At 35.7% G+C, this 20,616-nt stretch overlaps 1 protein-coding gene across 2 annotated transcripts in view; it reads left to right on the top strand.

The window, feature by feature from the left end:
* PIK3C2G (phosphatidylinositol-4-phosphate 3-kinase catalytic subunit type 2 gamma) overlaps positions 1-20,616 on the top strand; it is a 326,049-nt gene that overhangs the window by 231,679 nt on the left and 73,754 nt on the right. For both annotated transcript variants that reach the window (XM_077756378.1, XM_077756377.1), the window contains one exon: positions 7,386-7,495. In XM_077756378.1, the coding sequence (XP_077612504.1) occupies positions 7,386-7,495 (110 nt within the window). The remainder of the gene's footprint in view (positions 1-7,385; positions 7,496-20,616) is intronic.

Genomic DNA, 20,616 nt, shown 5'->3' with positions numbered 1-20,616 from the left:
TCAGTTGTTATTATGCTTTAGGATTTTTCAGAAGTACTTTAAAAAGTACTATCTCATATACACATTATAACAAACCAATCATGTAGACCAAGCAAGGATTTTTCCTGGCTCCCCTCCCAATCTCTGCCTTTGATCACTTGCCTATTTTTCAGATTAAGAAATTAGGGGTTGGGGCACCTGAGTGGCTCAGTCGGTTAAGCATCTGACTTCAGCTCAGGTACTGATCTCATGGTTCCTGGGTTCGAGCCCCGTGTTGGGCTCTGTGCTGACAGCTAGCTCAGAGCCTGGAGGCTGCTTCAGATTCTGTGTCTCCCTCTCTCTCTGACCCTCCCCACTCACGCTGCCCCTCTCTCTCTCTCTCTCTCTCTCTCAGAAATAAATTAAAAAATAAATAAATTAGGGGTCAAGAATATAAGACAACTTGCTAGCAACTCAGCCAGAGAACAGTACATTTACTGTATACATTGGGTCTACTGAGTCATGCTCCTATATATTGTCTGTTGACTTAAGTGGAAAATTTAAGCTTTGTTTCACTGTCCAATGCTAAAGAGATGGACAGTAGATAAACAGGGAGAGAGGAAAGGGATCCAATAGAACTATTTCTGGGAGAAGGAGGAGGTGGTTCCTTTGGGCATATACATACACACTAATAACTGCAGCAAAATGTAGGAGAGAAACACACCTTTGGTAAATCAATATGGTACTTGGAGTCAATACAATCATTAAAAATAGCTGGTTTAGAATCTTCAGATGACAGTAATTCTACCTGATGCTGTTACTTAATTCCAATAAGATCTATTTCTCATTAAGTGAAAATCTATTTATTAAGTGAAAATAACATCTATCTTGCAGGGTTGATGAATAAATGAACTAATAGTGAATGTTTTCCATGAACATTATACTAAGTGCTTTATGTGTACTAATTGATTTATATTTCATAATAACCTCATTCTATAATTAATATAAAGCACTCAGCACAGTACCTGTCATATAATAGAGTTCAATTAATTTATTATACTAGATCTTTGTTAATCCAAAAGGAGACTGTCCAATACAGTACCCCCTATTCACTTGTGGTTATTTACATTTAAATTAATTAGTATTGACTAAACTTTAAAATTCATCTCCTCAATCTCACTAACCACATTTCAAGTGCTCAATAGCCACATGTGACTTAGTGATACCATATAGTACAACATAGATAATAAAAGTTTCCATCATTGCAGAAAAGTTCTATTGGGTAGTACTGAATAAATATTGACCTTGTTGGGGCACCTGGGTGGCTTAGTCGGTTAAGCGTCCGACTTTCCGACTTTCGCTTAGGTCATGATCTCACGGTTTGTGGGTTCGAGCCCCGCGTCAGGCTCTGTGCTGACTGCCAGCTCGGAGCCTGGAGCCTGTTTCAGTCTGTGACTCCCTCTCTCTCTGTCCCTCCCCTGCTCACGCTGTCTCTCTCCTAGAAATAAATAAAACATTTAAAAAAAACAAAATATTGACCTTGTTGCAGTGAAGACTTGATTGGATCCTTGTTTTAACTTTCAAACAACAAATGGACCTTACTCTGTCTTAAAAAAATAGATATTTAAAAAATATTATAAACATATAGCCTTTCGTGTATAAGGACACTTTGGTTTCTTTATGTGTAAACTGGATATATAAAGTTTTGTCCAAGTATAGAATTTTCAAGTTGGCTATTTCAATAATAGCCATGAATCCATGAGGTCATGAGTACTTACTATACTCCAGAAATTGTGAGGATACATTTACAGGTCAGACACAGTCAACTTTAAATTTTCAATATGATAAGGAAGATAAAATTTGTGTATACAATAAATGAGGTATCCATCATATCTAAATGTCTATAATGTTATAAATAGCTGCATACAAGGAGTAAGTACCATATTCTAACAACTATTGAACTAGCAGCAGACATTTTAAAAATAAACCCAAAATAGAAAAGCACAAAATATAGATGATGTTGTTTCTCAAGTGACACTAAATTATGCTGAATAACAAAAGTTATAATGTTAAAATAATGTGAAAGGACAGTCTTTTGAAAAAATTGATTGAGAAAGCTCTTGGTAGGCTTTTTTCTCTTGCTTAAGAAACTATTCTACTTACCTGAAAAGAAAACTTTCAGCACATAATATATAAAAAACTTATTAGAGAGTTTATGAAATGTTATTTCATTTAAAAGCCATAGATAGATGATGTTTGAATCAAGTACTGAGCGATTTTTCATAATATAGTATTAAAATCAAATGTTGAAGATTTCTGTTACATAATATATCCAAACAATCTCTGTATGTTTTAATTTTCCAGGTCTTGACTTTTAAGCTGAGAAGAAAATTTTGGCAGTACAGAGTAAAATTCAGATTAAGCAAATAATCTTAGATTTAGACTCTCACAGAAATTAAAAAAGAACAGAAGCATTATGGACCAATTAGATCAATGAATAAATACATATGAAACAGCGATATGTTATTACCTCTGCTTCTGGTCATTTATCTCTTCATTCTCTGCTTTTGAGGTTTTTTCCTTTCTTTCTTTCTTTTAATGTTTATTTATTTTTGAGACAGAGAGAGACAGAGCGTGAGTCGGGGAGGGGCAGAGAGAGGAGACAGAATCTGAAGCAGGCTTCAGGCTCTCAGCTGTCAGCACAGAACCCGACACGGGGCTCGAACCCACAAACCATGAGATCATGACCTGAGCCAAAGTCGGACACTTAACCGACTAAGCCACCCACGTGCCCGTGAGGTTTCTTTCTTATGGAATTCTGTAGATAATCAAAGTATCAGTAGAGATTTCAGGACCACACTTTCTCTGGCATAGCTTCTTATAAAATAAAAATGAATTCATGAAAGATTATTTTCTGCCCATGTGAATACTCAGTATTTCCCTCAATCCTCTCTGAAACGGACTCTTGTTGTATTAACTTCTTTTAAAAGAATTCAATCTACTACCCCATGACCCAGTTACAACTTGAGAAATAATTGACATGGGTCATAAATTCTATTTCCAAGAATAGTCAGTATCCAGGATTATGAGCCACAAGTGTCTGGTAAGCCTACTATGGAGTTAATGGCTCATCCCTTGTTGAGAGCAGCATATTTCCAGATATCCGCAGTCCTTTTTATTTGCTCCTGGGAAAAGCGGGGGAAAAAATAATCCATGAAATTCCCATCTTACTTAAAAGCAAAACATCTGTAGGAGACCCAAGAGTGTTGCTGGCTGAAGTCACTAACATAAAAGCCTGTATTTCATCAGCTTTTCTCTCATTAAAAAATCAATATCAGCTATTATGGAAGGTTCCCAAAGAACATAGGGACCATTCACCCAGTTTAAAATGTTTATCACACCCATTATTATATCAGATATTTCCCAGAAGAAATCTTTCTAACTGCTCTATGAGGTGGCAAAGAGTCTACTTCGCTAAGCACAACTATCAAAATAGATTTGGACTTAGGAGGATAGAAGTAAAAAATTTAAAAGTTTTTTTTGTCCTTTAAAGAGGAACTCATTTGTTTATCATCTGTATCTGCTCATTACCAATACTAGTCTAGCCACCCTTTCCCTTTCCTTGCCTCAATTAGTTATTACCCATGTAATCTAGGCTAAGAGGTACTTGAATCGCATCTCTGAGGGTCAGAGAACAGACATGGCTAAATGGACCTTGTTATGAGGTCATCCTTACTCCAATGGCAGGGTCACAATACTCGAAGTCTCCTCTCTGAGGAACAGAGCACATCAACAAGGGCAAAGTTCTCACTTGTTACCTTTAATCAGCCACATAACAAGGAGAGAGCTGGGTTCATCTACTTTGAAGCCACCTGCACTTGGCTGTTGGTGCATAATGGGGGTGGGGAGAGAGAAGAAGAATTCAGTATAGGGTGAACTTCCCAAGAAAATGTTTGACAGAGTTGACAGCAAGCAGGTGTGAATTCCAAGTATCTAGAGAAATCAGGAAGCAATTTAGATCTAGGGAGAAAGGCTATTAGCAAATAGAGAATCATAGACTGATAAAGGGGAACCTGTCTCAATAAGTATACAAATGTGTGTAGAACTCTAAGTACAGAACTGAAAAAGATAAAGTCTAGTCTATATTTAAGTTGCTGTTGAGAATATATCTCTCTATTGTTGATTTCAAGTTTAGTAGTTGGGGTAGAACTTGCTATTTATAGGCTTCCAGTGCCCAACAAGGTCAGACATTTTTTTCATTCATTCATTTATTCATTCATGCACACATGCCTGCAACATGCATTATTTCATAGACATCTGTTAAGTTCCATTTGCAAGGCATCATGGTTGGCAATATGAAAAATTTAACATCCATAAAAACTCAGTTCTTATCCTCAAAGTTCTTAAAATTGAATATGACAAACATATATATGAACAAAACATAGTAAACATGAGGCAGTAATAAATACTTGAAAGAGGGGCGCCTGGGTGGCTTAGTCGGTTAAGCGTCCGACTTTCGCTTAGGTCATGATCTCACGGTTCGTGGGTTCAGGCCCCGTGTCGGGCTCTGTGCTGACTGCCAGCTCGGAGCCTGGAGCCTGTTTCAGTCTGTGACTCCCTCTCTCTCTGACCCTCCCCTGCTCACGCTGCCTCTCTCTCTCCTAGAAATAAAATTTAAAAAAAATAAAATAAAATAAAAATAAATAAATAAATACTTGAAAGAGGTGCAACCAAGATAGGATTGCTGTACAAAGAAAGCGGTAATTAAATCTTATCAAGAGGATCTGTGGTGTTTCAAGAGGAAAAGATATTTAAGCTTTCAAAAATAATTTCAACAGATACGGAGGGATAAGAAGAGAATCCTGACTGAGAGCAAAATATAAGTATGTGTGAAAGCTCAAAGAACATGAGCGTAACATGCGTTGGAAATAGAGGTCATCAAATGTACTTAGTCTGCGGTACAGAGGGAGACCTATGTAGACAATAGATGAAGTGACAGACCACAGATAACAAAAGACATTTATGATCAGAATGAGAATTTTGGACTTTGATATACAGATACCGGAGAACCTCGAAGTTTCTTTGCTTTTGATGAAGACAGTAGCATAATTTAGCTTTGATTTTAAACTGATAATTTAGAGGCTATGTAATAAAAAAAAAAGAGGGATTGGAGAAGTAGGAAAAGTTATCTAAGCAAATAAAGATGAGGAGCTGAACTAAGACAATAATAGCAATAGAAAGGAGAATGAATACAAGAGACCACTGAGGTGGTTTTTATAGAATTGTGTAACTGACATTGAGAATCAGTTAGAAGAGGGAATCAAGGAAGATATGAATTTCTTTTTAGTTGGACGATGGTTACACTGGAGATGAAGAGAAAAAAGAAGGAAGAGTTTATGGGAGAAGAGAATTTGCTCAAATTTAGATATTGTTAATTTAGATCATCCCTAAGGAGAAGCCGTTAACAACTTTCCAGGGATACCTGACCCATTTCAAGGTTTCAATTACTATCTACATGTTAATGACTCGCAAATCTATATTTACAGCTATATACTTATATCCCACCCAGCCCTCCAAATATATCCAATTAATCACCCATTTTCTCAACTCTACTTCCTAAATACATTTAAAGTCCAATAACTTTATTCATTATTCATAAACATTCTCCTAGTCCAGTCTCTTATTTAGACTCACTTTAATCCATTTTCCCCAAATAACCACAATGATCTTTTAAAAACACAATTCAATTATTTTAATGCCCATTTGAAAAACACTAAAAAAGCTTCCTCTTGCCTCTAGAATAAAGTACGTAACTTTTATATCGCTAAAAAATCCTACCCTACTTACCTTTTCAGACCCTTAACTTGTCACATACTCACAGGATATCTTATTCCAGATGCTCTCCTGGAGTTCTTTTTGTGAAATAATGAAAGACACTTTGCCCTCCTCAGTACATCTATACACGCTGTTCCCTCTGCCTCAGTGGAGACGGTAGGAAAGAACAGTTTCAAATCCATTTTTTTCTCACATGAACCTCAACAAGTCAATCACAAATTTACCCATCCTTCATAACCATATTCTCATTTTTTCCTTTACATTTTTAGAATTAGCAGCATTGTTCTTAACTTCCCACTACTGTAAAAGTGCCTCTATTCCAGAGCAGGAAATAATTTATCATCTTAGTCACGGACGTACTGTTGACATTCTCCTCCTTCTCCACCTCCTCCTCCTGCCCTTCCTCCTTCTTTTTCAAAGTTTAAATTTATTTCAGAAAGACCTACTTTTTCTCAAAAAATATTTTCTTTATTTCTGCTTATAATTAAAAAGAATAGTATCCCTTCAGTCTACACTATAATATAAACACAGTACTTTTCCAAAGGTTGGCAGAAAAACTTATGAGCCTTTGTACAATTTTATCTTTAATTACTGCATTGCTTCCATAATCTTTAATAAATGTAATCTCCACTTAAATAAGGAAAATTGTGTTCTTAGAGTATGAGTCATAGAGTCATAAAAGAACATAAGATTAAGAGCCAGAGGGATGAGTTTTATACTCTGTGCTTACACACCATTTGATCTCAACACTTCACTTACACTTTTCTTGGGATTAAATTTTTCTTCTTTCAAATGGGTATTGTGGTATATTTTTGTGTAGTAATTTATAATGTATAAAGCTCTTTCATATTCATTAGCCATTTGATTGCTCTAGAACATGTTATGTATTCTCCTCTCCACTTTCAAAATGAGAAAACGGATATTCGAAAAGGTTAAGAGACTTTTTCGTGATCATTCAGATTTTAAATGGTGGGTCCAGAATTTCTGATACTAGAAGCCTTATCATTCTATTGTCCAATGCTGACTATGTCTCTTCTGCAAGAAGACAAGGTAGGGATAATAATACTACCATACTTATTTCACTGGTTAACGATGAAGATAAAATTAAATTATTATTATTATTTTTCAATGTTTCATTTGTTTTTGAGAGAGAGAACTATCAGGGGAGGGGCAGAGAGAGAGGGAGACACAGAATCTGAAGCAGGCTCCAGGCTCTGAGCTGTCAGCATAGCTGTCAGCCCTGAGCAGGGCTCGAACTCGTGGACCACAAATCATGACTTGAGTCGAAGTCTGATGCTTAACCGACTGAGCCACCCAGGCACCTCGATAAAATTAAATTTTTAATCTGCAAACACTTTGACAAATTTATTTGTTCTTCTTATTGTTGTTGTTTTGTTGCGTCTATTAGTAAATACAGAAAGTTAAAAAATCATGAACTTCTGTCCATTCATAATTATATACTCAAAGGTGTTGCTATATAAGTTTAAGTTTACATGTATTTGTAGAATTAACCAAGTAAGCTTAACCAAATTTAACTAAGACTTGATTTACATTTATTCTGAGTTCTTTTTGCTTTTGTTTTATTTGCTAAGATGTTACATGCAGGGTTGCCTGAGCTGAGTGGAATTCAAGACCTGAAATATGTGCATAATAATCTTCGTCCACAAGATACAGACCTAGAAGCAACAAGTCATTTTACCAAGTAAGATAACCTGTGAATGTATGAGCACGCATTTATTCGTGTGTACAGATAATGTTGCACATTTGAGATGATTTCAGGGTGAACAGTCAGTGCTATAAAGTTGTCATTTCTAGAACCGGCTTGTGTCTTCTTTCCCAGGGGATAGAAAGGGAGCAATGTGAATGTCTAGGAGAAGACCTTAGTCAGTGTTTCTGTACCATGCTATTATTTGCTAACCAGCCTCTTCATCTAATACATTGCCCAAAAAGAGGTCACTAAAAAGAGCAAGGGCTGACATAAATAGATTGGTTGTTCTACTTGAACTATGTACAGGAAAACAATTTGGAAAAAGAGATTTATGATGAGATATGGACTCTCTACTTTCAACTCTAAGACAATACAAATACTGGAGTATTTGGTAACTATCTTCTATTTTAATGCTATTTTTTATTAAGCAAGTATGAGAAAACACTAATATACATCAAAGTAAGAGTCAGGGCAGAATACAGTGAATACTAATTATACTCAAAATCCTTGTCAAAAGGGTGGTGCATTTTATAATAGAAGATTCCTTTGAACTTCAATTTTTGAATGGATAGCATAATTGCTAGCAAACTCTAGGTGCTCAATAAATGTTAGCATAATTATTATCAAAGAGTTTAAGTAGAAAAATACACTTTTTTAAGTAGAAAAATACTCCTCAATATTAAGGAATTAATATTGAGTCTACTTTTTAATTGTTCTAATTCTTTTAACCAGAAATTTGTAAACACAGATTATAGTCTTTTTAATGGATGTATGCTTTGTCCTTTTGAGGAAAACAGTATTTAAAATAAACTCTTTCACAGCCAATTATTACTTTTTCTCTCCCCCTTTCAGAATGTATAGTGAGGACTCTCTCTATTACAAGGGAACATTGAGAGCTAACTGGGCCATCGTACATAAAGAATTTCACTTTTGCAAAGAATCTCTCTTTAATGAACTTTAATAGATAGGCTACTCTTGTGGTTGAGTAGAACCAATATGGTAGAATTATAGATTGCTAGAGCTGGGAGAGACCTTATACTTCATTTATTCTGACAATAAATATGCAAGTAAGGAAACTGAGATTCAAAGAATTAAAGATCTTGCCTACAATAAAAAAGTAGTAAGAAACAGAGCTAGAATTAAGGCCCATAGCTAGGACCTTAACCCCCTGGTCTAGAGTTTTTCAACATTTAATATAGGAAACTATATGATACCATTAAGGAACACCAGGCAGAGCCCTTGCCAAAAAAAAAAATACGTTTCTGCTACCTAGTTTGTTTCTGAAATTCTACCACAAGGGATTCTTTAGTGGAGTCCGGTAGGTTTTTTTGAGTCTTGTAAAATGCCCTCTGGTAGTAAAATTTATCTCTGAAAGAAGCATCTGTTAATGTCCACTTAGAAAACTATAAATATTGCTTGACAATAATCTGTGGCCAAAGACGATAGTTTAAAGATTTGCATAAGTGTTTCAGATGCATGATTTTAAGGATAAGAGACTCTCAGGTTGGCAAATAACCAACCTCAGGAAGAGCAGGTCTTCTGGCACAGAGCCTGGAAGGTCCTTCAGAGTTCAAGATAGCTCTGGGATCCAAGCAGCAGGAAGCAGCTTTATACTCTAACTGCTCACCCTTGGTCCAGTTAACTCCATCCTAAGTAGGTGGGTGCACATGGCCCCAAAAATAGCCCCCTCAGGCTATCCCATTATGATCTGAGTGAGATGCCTTTCTTTGAAGTGGGCTGCTGCACAACAGGCACAATGATTGCTATGTTGGTGGGACTGGGTTGGGAGACAGGAGGAGCAGAGAGAGGTCCAGAAAAGATGAAGGTTGGAAACATGTGATTCTGCTAAAGCCTGTGTTTGATGTGTCATTGCTTAGACAGTTTACAAATAGTCCCTACTACTACCTAAAGCAAAAGAAAAAAAACTGTATATTGGGTGAAGAAAAGCTCTTTCAGGCCTTGGCCACAGGGAAAATGAAGATTGTCTGCAGAGTTCTATCCCTCCACGTTTTCTGACTTCAACTGACACACCCAGACTTTTAAAGAGCAGAATCTTAGATATGAGAAGCCTGCCTACATTGACTATGTCCTCTTCCAAGTCAAGAGATTGTGAACTAATATGGAAAGTAGATCTGAAGCCACTAATCTCTGGGCAGTGAGCTAGACCTCATTATTCTGCCTGCATATCTCTGCCAGGCTAATTTTCTCACTTTTAGATGTTATATAGTATGTTCTAATAATTAAACTTCTTTCTACAATTTTATGGTAAACAACTTGTTCTCCACTGCAGATATAAGAGGCATTTGGTCATCTAAATGAGGGCACATCATTTCTCTGTTCAATAATTGTCTTTGACTTGCCACTTCTTACCTCTTACTTTTGAGGACTTTATAATCTGATTGTCTTTATCAAGCTTCATCCACCCCACCTCTATTCTTCCCAGAGGAATCCTCTTCTGAGTAGATAACTTTCTCAGTATACATTCGTTCCTCCTTTATCTATTTAACCATCAGAAATGCTCCCAAAGAATCAAAACATTACTGGAATCAAGGGGGGAGTCTGATCTAACTTTCAACTCTACATATCCCTTGAGATGCTGGACAACTAGTACCTTGTCCATGAAACCTTCTCAGATTATTCCAGTAGTGACTAGTCTTTTGTTCTATAATCCTACAGAATGTGTGCTGTTTCAGGCTATCCTTAATTTATTCCTGAATTACATGTTGTCTAGTATGTCACCTTAATACACTGGTCAGTTATACCAGTTTCTCCCTAGTAAGACAGGACATATTCCCATGTTTCCACTTTCAAAAATATCTGAATGTGATACAAGTCTCATTCCCCTTAAGATAGATTTTAAAGTTTAACAGAAAATGCAATGTAAATATGATACACTAAATTTATTTATTTCTTATTTTTTAATGTTTTCATTATTGAGAGATAGAGAGAGACAGAGCATGAGCATGGGAGTGGCAGAGAGCGGGGAGACACAGAATCCGAAGGAGGCTTCAGGCTCTGAGTTGTCAACACAGAGCCCAAGGAAGGGCTCGAACTCACAAACCGTGAGATCATGACCTGAGCCGAAGTTGGATGCTTAACCAACTGAGCCACCCAGGTGCCCCGTCAAACACTAAATTTATAAAAGTTATATAATAATGGCTAATATTTAACATAGTATTTCTTATGTGTCAGGCTGTGTTCTAGTGCTTTTCATATAGTAACTCGTTTAATCATCATAACAAGTTTGTAAGAAAAATGATTAGCAATACTAATAATGGTCATAATAAATAAAGAGAATGGGAGGAAACTTTTAGAGGTGATGGGTATGTTTATGCCATACATTATGCTAATGGTTTCACAAATGTGTAGTCATCTCCAAACTCATCAAATTGTATGCATTAAATATACACAGCTTTTTGTGTATCAATCATACCTCAGTAAAGTGATTTTTAAAAAAAGTCTGTGAGATAATATCATATTAACCTAAATTAATAAATTAGGACACTGAGAACCCAGAGAAGGTAAATAATTTACCAAAAGATATAGCCAGCTGTAGACGGAACCACAGTGTGTATCCAGGGGGTTATGTTACATAGTGTGGGGTCTTACATGCTATCCTGTGTGCTCAAAACCATCCATCTCATCTGCAGGCTCTTAGGGTACACTGCTTCATAATTCAGGCCATAGTGTTCTCAAGGTTCCTTAGAGTCCACTTTGGCTACAGTTTGAACAAAGTAGATCTTTTCTCAGGCAATAATCCTCACATCTTGACTATCCCAAGCCTTGATGGAGGACAGATGTCCCTTCCCAGTACTGTTATCTCTGTGCCATCACCAGGTGTCCCCCAGATGTTTGGTTTAGGATCTGCTATGTTTGCAGCCCCAGGGGACCACCATGGGGTAATTTGACTCCAAGGTACTCACCTTCTTTCCTTTTTCTGATTTGGCCCATTACCAGATGCCTTGAGCCTCTCTCTGTCTTTCCCCTTTTCTGCTCAGAGAATCTCCCATGAGACTCATGTCTCCTTTTAGTGACATATTTTCTCCTATAATCTCAACTACATACCTTTATTTTTAGATATGATTTAATGTTTTGACTATGCCTTTCCATACATTCTCTAAGTTCTTTGGTAAGCAAATGTGGATCGAGTGTTGAAGATCTTTCCTATCACACAGCACTGTGAAGAGCCTGTTATGGAGATTCAAGAACCTCAGTTAATTGTGACTAGGATTCTTAACCACTTGAAAAAGTGATTTAAGATCTTTCTATTATTTAGATATTAAAATGTTTTAAACTACCTATGGAATATCTCTTTTGTTAATATTGAAGCAATATATAGAGTGAATTTATAAAAGTAGCCTGATTAACTAAAAACAATAGGGGAACTTTGAATGACTTGATCCACATGATTAAAATAAATGTGGAAAATCATGGGCACTTGTTTACTTTTCTGAGTAAATAATATTGTTATCTTAAGTTGTGTTCTCTGACATCACATGGGTTTCAAAACCAAAGGAGATACTTGAAGTATAGACGTCAGTGCATAATTTACCAAAAATGGAAAGAGTTACGTAATGGATCCAGCGTTAGTCTTGGTGCTTCAGTGGGTGACATTAATTCTAATATACTTTTGAGAGCCCCTGTATATTTAAAGTCTTTGTTCTTTGTTCTGACAGTGTTTTATACTACTGTTTATCAGAATGTTACTACCAAGATAGAAATAAAAATAAGAAAATCCACCATCCACCACCACCACCACCATCAAGCTCACAGATGTGTGTCATGAATAAGGACTAAGCCATCTGAGACACAGCATGTATGGCTACCTTAAGTGCCCCATCTTGACTACAGTAGCTTTACGAGGCTGCCCTCTTGATATTGTTTGAGACTTGAAAGAAAAAAATGGCTTTTCCTCCCTCTCCGAGAGAGAGTGCTGTATTTATGAACAATATAGGATCCTACCGCATTCTTGGGTATTCGTGGTCAGGATTAAGAACTGATGATAAGTGTTTCAGAAGGTGCTGTACTCAGTGTGGCATTAAAAATTGTATTACAATTAATGGCATTTAGAGAAAAATGACAATAAAATTCTTTTACTGACCACAAAGGTTTTTCACAGCATTGTCAAGTCCTCTCTCTGCTTCCTTTACTTTTTTCTACTCCCCTTACAGCTGAGTGGTGTTGAATAGACTCAAGAAAGTCTCATGACTCGATTCTTGCAAATGGATACTCTCATGTAATACCTCTGCAGAGCCCACTGCTAGGCAACAAAGGCAACGATCCATTAAAATGCTGTCTGAATGGGTTATTTTAGAATTTTCAATCACTTTCAAACCTCAGGTTAGCTGTTCTTAGAAACAGATAACCTATTTCACAGACCAGACTGGGATCATTAAGCATAAATTTCCCTGCCTATCTCCCCTCCCACATACAGATTATGTTTTCACTTCATCCATTTTCTCCTCCAAACATGTGAGAGAAAATTTTCCATGTATTTCCAGATATTCCATTTGGCCTGCCACACAGATTCTTTGCTTTAATAAGCATAAGATCTCCTGCTCTTTGGCTAAAACTGAAGTCAACTTGAAGCAAAACACAAAACTCCAAACTTAAATGTTGGTTTTAGTGAGGTATTTTGGTAGCAAGAGCCAGAGATTCTATCTGATTTCCTTGGAGAAAAGGGTATAAATGGACTCAAGCCATAACCTAACAAATCTCAGAAACTAATAGGACCTGATTTCTAGAGGAAACAAAGACCTTCTACTCTGCTTACTCTGCCTATATTTTACTTCTTTGCCCCTTGGCCAGTATTCTCTAGTATAAATTCCAGGGACAGTCTAATTGACTAAACTAGTTGTGTGAGGGATCCTGTCCATCATGGATTCTGTTGCCTATCCTTACACCTATCATGGGCCACCCCTTGACAAAGAACAGCCTACAGCTTCTTCTCTGAACTTTGAGCTTTAGAGAGAGAAGTCTTAGTTATGAGGAATCATTGGGCACAGCAGGCACAATGACTGTCCCAAACAGTACAACCATGAAGTCACTGGAAATATTGATGACATCCAGAAAGAGTGCTTCTGGATTCCACACAGACACGGGAGCCAGGGTCTATGAGCCCCCTGAGTGTGCAGACATAATGCCAGAAACTCCCAGTGTTTCCCTCATTCCTCCTTAGTTATATTTTATGGCTATAGGGTAAAATGAGACTCCGCTCAATGCTTCAAAACATAATTCAATGGACTTCTGTCTAGTTTCTCTTTGAAACTGAGAAAGAAAATATGGGAGAGGGATGATCCCTGGATCCTTTTATCCTTAAACATTCTTGATGCTTTTCTAGTACTTTGCAAATTGTGATCTCTTGGATTGTTGTAACTTCACAAATGTGGATCAAAGTTTTCTTTTGCCTTACATTAACCATTGATACCTATAGAAACAAATGCTCACAAGAAAAACAAACAAAAGACACACACACAAAAAATCCCAGAACCTAGAGAAATTAACAATCATGATGTCCGACTTTCCCTAAATTAGGAAAGCAAATTTCAAAGAGATATGCAAATTAAAACAGATGGAAGTTTCTTTTTCATTGTGAAACTCTCCCATTAAATAATAATAATAATTGTAAAAGCAAATCTGAGCTAAATTGACTTTATAAACTACTTTTTTACTATAGATATGATAACTTTTACAATATTGTATTTCCTACGTTGCATGACCTAGTCACACTCATTACAGTGTTCAATAGCTTGGCTGCTCTTCTAAATTTCTGCAATCGGAGAGTCTCTGTTTTTGAATTATATAATCTACGCTGAGAATTTGCCCAATTTGCCTAAATATCAAGTCATGATACACCTTAGCTATTACCTTTTAAAAAAAGATATTTTTAACTCTTCCGGAGACTATCAGTCTAAAGGTTAAGAGCGTTTGGAAAGTTCAATGCACCCACCTAGCGTGCCAGAAGTCATTAGTTACAAAAGATGAATAGTCCAGATGGCGCTGTTTCACAACAGCTGCTAACCCCACAACAGCTAAATGCATTAGCTATCAGCCTACCCTCACTGGCATTCCTGACACTATGTGTTGCACAGGATTGCTATATTCTGGCGATTTAACAAACAGCTAGACTAAAGTAATTGATTATTTTTAAATATGTTTTTCACATTAAAAAATTTTTTATGTCTTTATTTTATTTTGAGAGAGAGACAGAGTGAGCAGAGGAGGGCCAGAGAGAGAGGGAGACAGAATTGGAAGCAGGCTCCAGGCTCTGAGCTGTCAGCACAGAGCCCGATGTGGGACTCGAACCCACAGACTGTGAGATCATGACCTGTGCTGCAGTCGGACGCTTAACCAACTGAGCCACCCAGGTGCCCCTATTTTTTCACATTTTAAATATTTTCATTACCTTAATTATAGTACAATTTATGACTATTAATTTTTTCTATATTATTGCATGTTAATATTTATTTTTTTGCTTTGCATAAGATTTCATTTTAATGTCATCAATAAAATGAGCTGGCTTTGGGGAGGCTGGGAACGGAAACCTGGAATGTCATTTTACTGACATACTTGCACATAATAAGACCAATAAACATTTTTCTAGTTCCTTTACTCCATTTGATTTGATTTGGCTGATTTTTCTAAGTAGCCTCCCTAAGAAAGTCTAAGAATTACTTATTGATAGTCAAGACCATGGAGCCTGGAATTCTTCTTTGTATGCAGAGTTAGGTCCCTAGGATGACATTTACAGAAGACTCGCTAACCTTAAGATTTCACAAACTTTAACCTGGAAAAGAGCAAAGTGGGTTTTTTGGGTTTTTTTTTGGTTTGGTTTGTTTTGTTTTAAGCCACATTCTAAACTATGAGGCAGGAAAAAAGAAAGCAAACACAAGAAAAGAAAGAAAGATAAACCTAAAGCAGCCTCTTATTTTAACCTTTAATTTCTTCTTTGTAGGATTTCAAGAGAATTTCCCATAAGTCATTTTTCACAGAACCATAAATCTGCACATTTGTTTTCCCTGGTATCTCTACTTGTCATTTGCTACCTTTTGGGCTCATATATATCCATTTCTTTACTTATTTGGTAATAAGTTTTCTGAAATAATATTTGCATAATAATATTCTATTTCCAATGACTTTTCATATGTTACTTAATTCAATTCTATCAACAGTCTTGGGGGAACGGCATGGTTTAGTTGTCAACTATATCTTATAGATGAAACAGTGAGTCTCCTGGAAGTTAATTGACTTTCTTGAGATCACAGGCAGAACTAATAAGTGAGTTCAGAAGAGAGCAAAATTGATTTCTTGCATAATGGATGTTCTTCCCAGGACCTTAAGCAAAGCCACATGGAAAAAAATCCTACATATGAAAGTCCTAATGCTCTGATAACCTCAGCTAAATAAAGATGTTTCTTAACTCTGATGTCTTCAGGTTAGGTGAAATAACATGGTAAGAAAACATCTAAACATCTAAATGTTTAATAAGAAAATATCTAAATGCTTATAACCATGTATCTCAAATTAGGGTACCAGGACATCAAAGCCACAAGGATTAATATGATATATTCTTTCATAGTATCTATTTTATTTAAAAGGTTGAACATGAAGCTTAAATTTTTGTGTTCACACACGTGTACATACATATATGGCCAAAAGCATCTTTTTCATGTCAGATGATCTTAAAGTTTTAAAAATAAAAATCCATAGACAGAAACTTTTTTTATTGTGTACCGAGAATTATTATTCACTGAATTCATTTCAGAATTTTTTTTTGGTTAAAAAAAGTATGGGTTTGAATACTTCTTGGCCAGTATAAATTTGTAGCAAAGTAGGAATTAATCTTGATAGCACACTTTATAGGCTTAAGTATGAAAAAGCATTGGTCATATATTTTAGAGATTACAAATTCAACGTTGAACTATTTATTACTTTTTTTCATGGGATAAAAGAAACTGTGACAAACTTGTAGTAAGTGATTGTTCCCTCTGAATCATTAAGAATGCCTCACAAAGCTGGACACTCAAGCAGTAACTACAATACAAAAAAGAGAAGAAAGTAATGTGTTTATCACACACGCCAAAATCAATGCAACGAAAATGAAGTTTGGAGGTTAGATGAAGAAATTGGTTCATGGGGAGTATGAGACACTTAAAACTCTTCTGTTTACATATGATTAAATTACAGAGTCAATGGTAAAATAAGAATAATGTTCTGCAAATTCCTTCACAGATAAAGTCTTTGAGAAATGTTTCCCTTAGACTATTAAAGAGACTGACCAGTAAAATATGTATCCTATCAAACCACAAAATGATATGAACAACTTCGGCAATAGAAATATGCTCTTGAAATTTTCATCTTGTTACCTCAAAACCTTCGCTCAACTGCTAGTCCACAGCACTATCGACATCTCTCCTCAACGGTTATTCTGATATGACTCATAAAGCAGTGAAAAACTTTTGTCCCTTATAGTCACATATTAGTATAAATGTGTATTCAAAAAATATCATAATATTTAATCTGAGGGGAAAAAAAACCTGCTGTCTAACTCTGTGCTGAACCTGACGTGAAAGACCGTACCTCCTGGATTCAACCTAGTTTTCTGAAACTGATAAACTCAATGGCCCATTCACACACACACATAGCTAGGAAACCTGTTAGTAGCATTTGTTTGTAATGAGAAGCTATCTAAAATATTTATGCCACATGAAAAGGTAAGTATGTTATGAAGTAAAATAGAATTTGTACACATTTTTAAGATAGGACTTAAAACTTAAGCTTTTACGGTTATTTTATAACCCTGTGGACTATGTTCCCTTTAAGAACAGGCTTCAAGATGTTGCCGATTCTGTGTCTCCCTCTCTCTCTGACCCTCCCCTCCCCATGCTGTATCTCTCTCTCTCTCTCTCTCTCAGAAATAAATAAAACATTAAATTTTTTTTAAATAGAACAGGCTTCAAGAAATACTGTTAAATGTTTTTCTAAGGGTTATTTTTATGTAAAAATTAAAGAATCATTATTTTAGTGCCTTTATTCCATCTAAGAATTCCATGCTCAATCTATTGATTGGCTAATCTTAAAAAAGTTAAAGGACTGTTTATTATGAATAGTCCACAATGAGAGCAAAGACTGTGGAATCAGATAAACTTGAGTTGAAATTTTCAGTTCTACTTTCTAAGTGATGTCACCTTTGGTATTCATTTAACCTTTCTTGGTCTTTTTTTCTGGTATCATTGCTAAAATAACTTTACTGCTTTCCTATAAGGAGGAAAAGATTAACATAAGGCATTTAGTACACTGCTGGCCAAAGTATATATACTCCCTGAGGGCAGAAATCTGATTTCTCTTTTACCTCTATGTCCCAGCATATAGAGCAGTGGCTGGCAGGGAGTTGGAAGTGTTTATCAGGACAATCTGGAGGTTTTCCCTAAGAAATTTAAGAACTGGTTCCTTTCAAATGCAGCTTTGAACCTGTAATATAAGGCTACTCCAAAGCATAATCCTGCCGACTCTGCCATTAAGCAAAATAAATCACAGGGCTGCCACCTGCATAAACCAGACCCTTGAAGAGGCCTGAAACCTACTGCTCTCAGGTCCCCAGTTCCAAACTGGGTCATGTCTAACAGTGCTGTTTTATCGGACTTGTTAAATCTACCACCTGCAAGAGGTAGATGGATAGGTGAAAGTCTGCCCTAAAACTATAGGCTTATTATAAAAGTTCATCCTTCATCTCCAATCTTCCTGCATCTTAACTGTTGGGCATCATAAGAGTAAAGCATGGATGCAGTTGAGATTTTATGAAGGTAAGTACATTAGAATTTAAGATTTATGGTTTGTAGCCTCTCTTCACGAGAAGCGAGTACATGCTGTTACTCTAGAGCTTTTCACCCCAACACATAAAACACATTCAGGAAATATTTGTTGAATGAATGAATGTATGATAGGGTCTCCATATATCATGATTAGCATTATATTCCTGCTATTAATACTATCTTCATTCTTTAAACTATGAATGAAAAAAGAAACGAATGTTTTATGCTATACTATATACCCATAAAATCATAAAGTCTAAGAATATCTTTAGAAACATGAACATGTGGAAATGAATAATGATCAGTCATATTTTAACTTTCTTAGCAAATTTTGGCCTAGATTGATGTATAATAATGAAAAATCTTGGAATTTATTTTAAAGAGTCTAATACCAGAACAAGATAAATTGATTTGAAGTTTTATAAAATTGAGGGGGAAATTATTAAACATTATTGAACTATAATTGTTAACATTGAGGACATATCAGATTAGCCTAAAGAAGGCATTGCATGATAACTTTGATGGAAGCCAACCCAGAAAAGTAGTATTTAATTATATTCAACATCCATTCCTCTTAGAAAATTTTAGTACTCTCAGAATGGAAGGAAACTTAGAAAAATATCATGCATTTAAAAATGGAAAATGCAAGCATTCCCATGAATGTCAAGGAAAACTATGAATGCCTTTATATTGATAGTAAAGCTCTATGTTTAAGTTTTATTATATCCTTATTTCCCATTTGAATAAGAAAGCAAATAAAATAATCCTAGAGAATTAAAAAAAACCTGGAATAACAGTTCAGTAAAGCAAATAGTTACAAGATAAGACATTCAAGACTCCATAGTAAATAAGATTAAAGGGGAAGCTATATGATCACCTCAAAAGATACAGAAAATGTAGTTAATAAAATTTAGAACCACTCATTTTTTAAAAACGCTAGAAATAGAAATGTACCGAAAATGTTATACTTAATGGTGAAACATTGAAAACTTCTTTATAATCAGGAACAAACCAGAAAGGCTTTGTCTTTATCACCACTTCTATTTAACATTAAACTGGAAGTGTTAGCAGTGCAAAGGGTGACAAAACTCTAGCATTACTTGCAGATTACATGACTGTGCCCATACAAATTTTGAAAGATTATACAGAAATATTGTTAGATTTAATGAGGTTAAACTCTACTCATATATTATCAAATATTAGTTAAAATTTAGGAAAAGATAGCATTTACCATTTGCCATACAAAAATATGTTCAATTGATGGACAAATCCAACAAAAGAAATGCAAAACTTCCACAGGAAAAAAATGCAAAACTCACTCAAAGACATGTAAAGCAAGACCTAACTACATGGAGAAATCTACCCTGTTTACCACTTGCATGTCTCAATAATGTAAAGATGTTAATTCTCCTCCAATTTGATTTATAGTTCCAATGTAATACCACTCAAATCCTTACATATTTATTTTGTGTATGGATGAGCTTGATAAGCTGATTCTAAAATATTTTTGGCAAATTGGGGTGCCTGGGTGTTTCAGTCAGTTAAATGTCCAGCTTTGGCTCAGGTCTCAGTTTGTGGGTTCATGCCCCACGTAAGGCTCTGTGCTGACAGCTCAGAGCCAGGAGCATTCTTCTGATTCTGTCTCTGTCTCTTTCTCTGTCCCCCCTGCATCCTCTCTGTCTCTCTCTCTCTCTCTCTCTAATATAAATAAGCATTAATTTTTTAAAAAATAGAATATTTTTTCTGTGTTCTGAATTAGAAAGATTGTTCATTCAACAGATATTTGGGGCCATGTACTATACCAGTCACTATAAAATTTTTCTTCCAAAATATATTACTTAGTTAAAATAGCAAATTACAACATTGCTTGGAATTATGTTTTTTGACTCCTGGGTTTTGTTTTGTTTTGTTTTGTTTTTTACTTCTATCTCACACAACATCACAGTCCTTACAAATTAGTGCTCTTTTTGTCTAATTCCATTCTTCCCTACTCATTCCGTCAACCATCCTGCTGTTCTTTGCCGGCTGCTAAACACCTATCTACCTCTCTGAGTTTCCAGACTAGCTGTTGTTTCTGCTTGGAAAGTCCTTCATCAGAAATCCCCCTGGCCTACACTCTTGGCAAATTAAGTCTGGGTCAAATCCCTCAACTCTCCCCTGACCATCCTATTTAAAATTGCAAGACTGTTACCTACCTCATTTTAGTATTTTTTATAGCATATATTACTTTCCTGAATCCTTTATTTTTAAATGTTTGTTTCCTTATTGTCTGAATTTCACATTATGTAAATTCTATAAAGGAAG

The sequence above is a fragment of the Crocuta crocuta genome, unplaced genomic scaffold (assembly GCF_008692635.1).
Source record: "Crocuta crocuta isolate KB4526 unplaced genomic scaffold, BGI_CrCroc_1.0 scaffold262, whole genome shotgun sequence".
NCBI classification, from domain to species: Eukaryota; Metazoa; Chordata; class Mammalia; order Carnivora; family Hyaenidae; genus Crocuta; species Crocuta crocuta.
The sequence above is the reverse complement of the archived record's forward strand: the minus strand, read 5'-3'. Positions and strand labels throughout refer to the sequence as shown.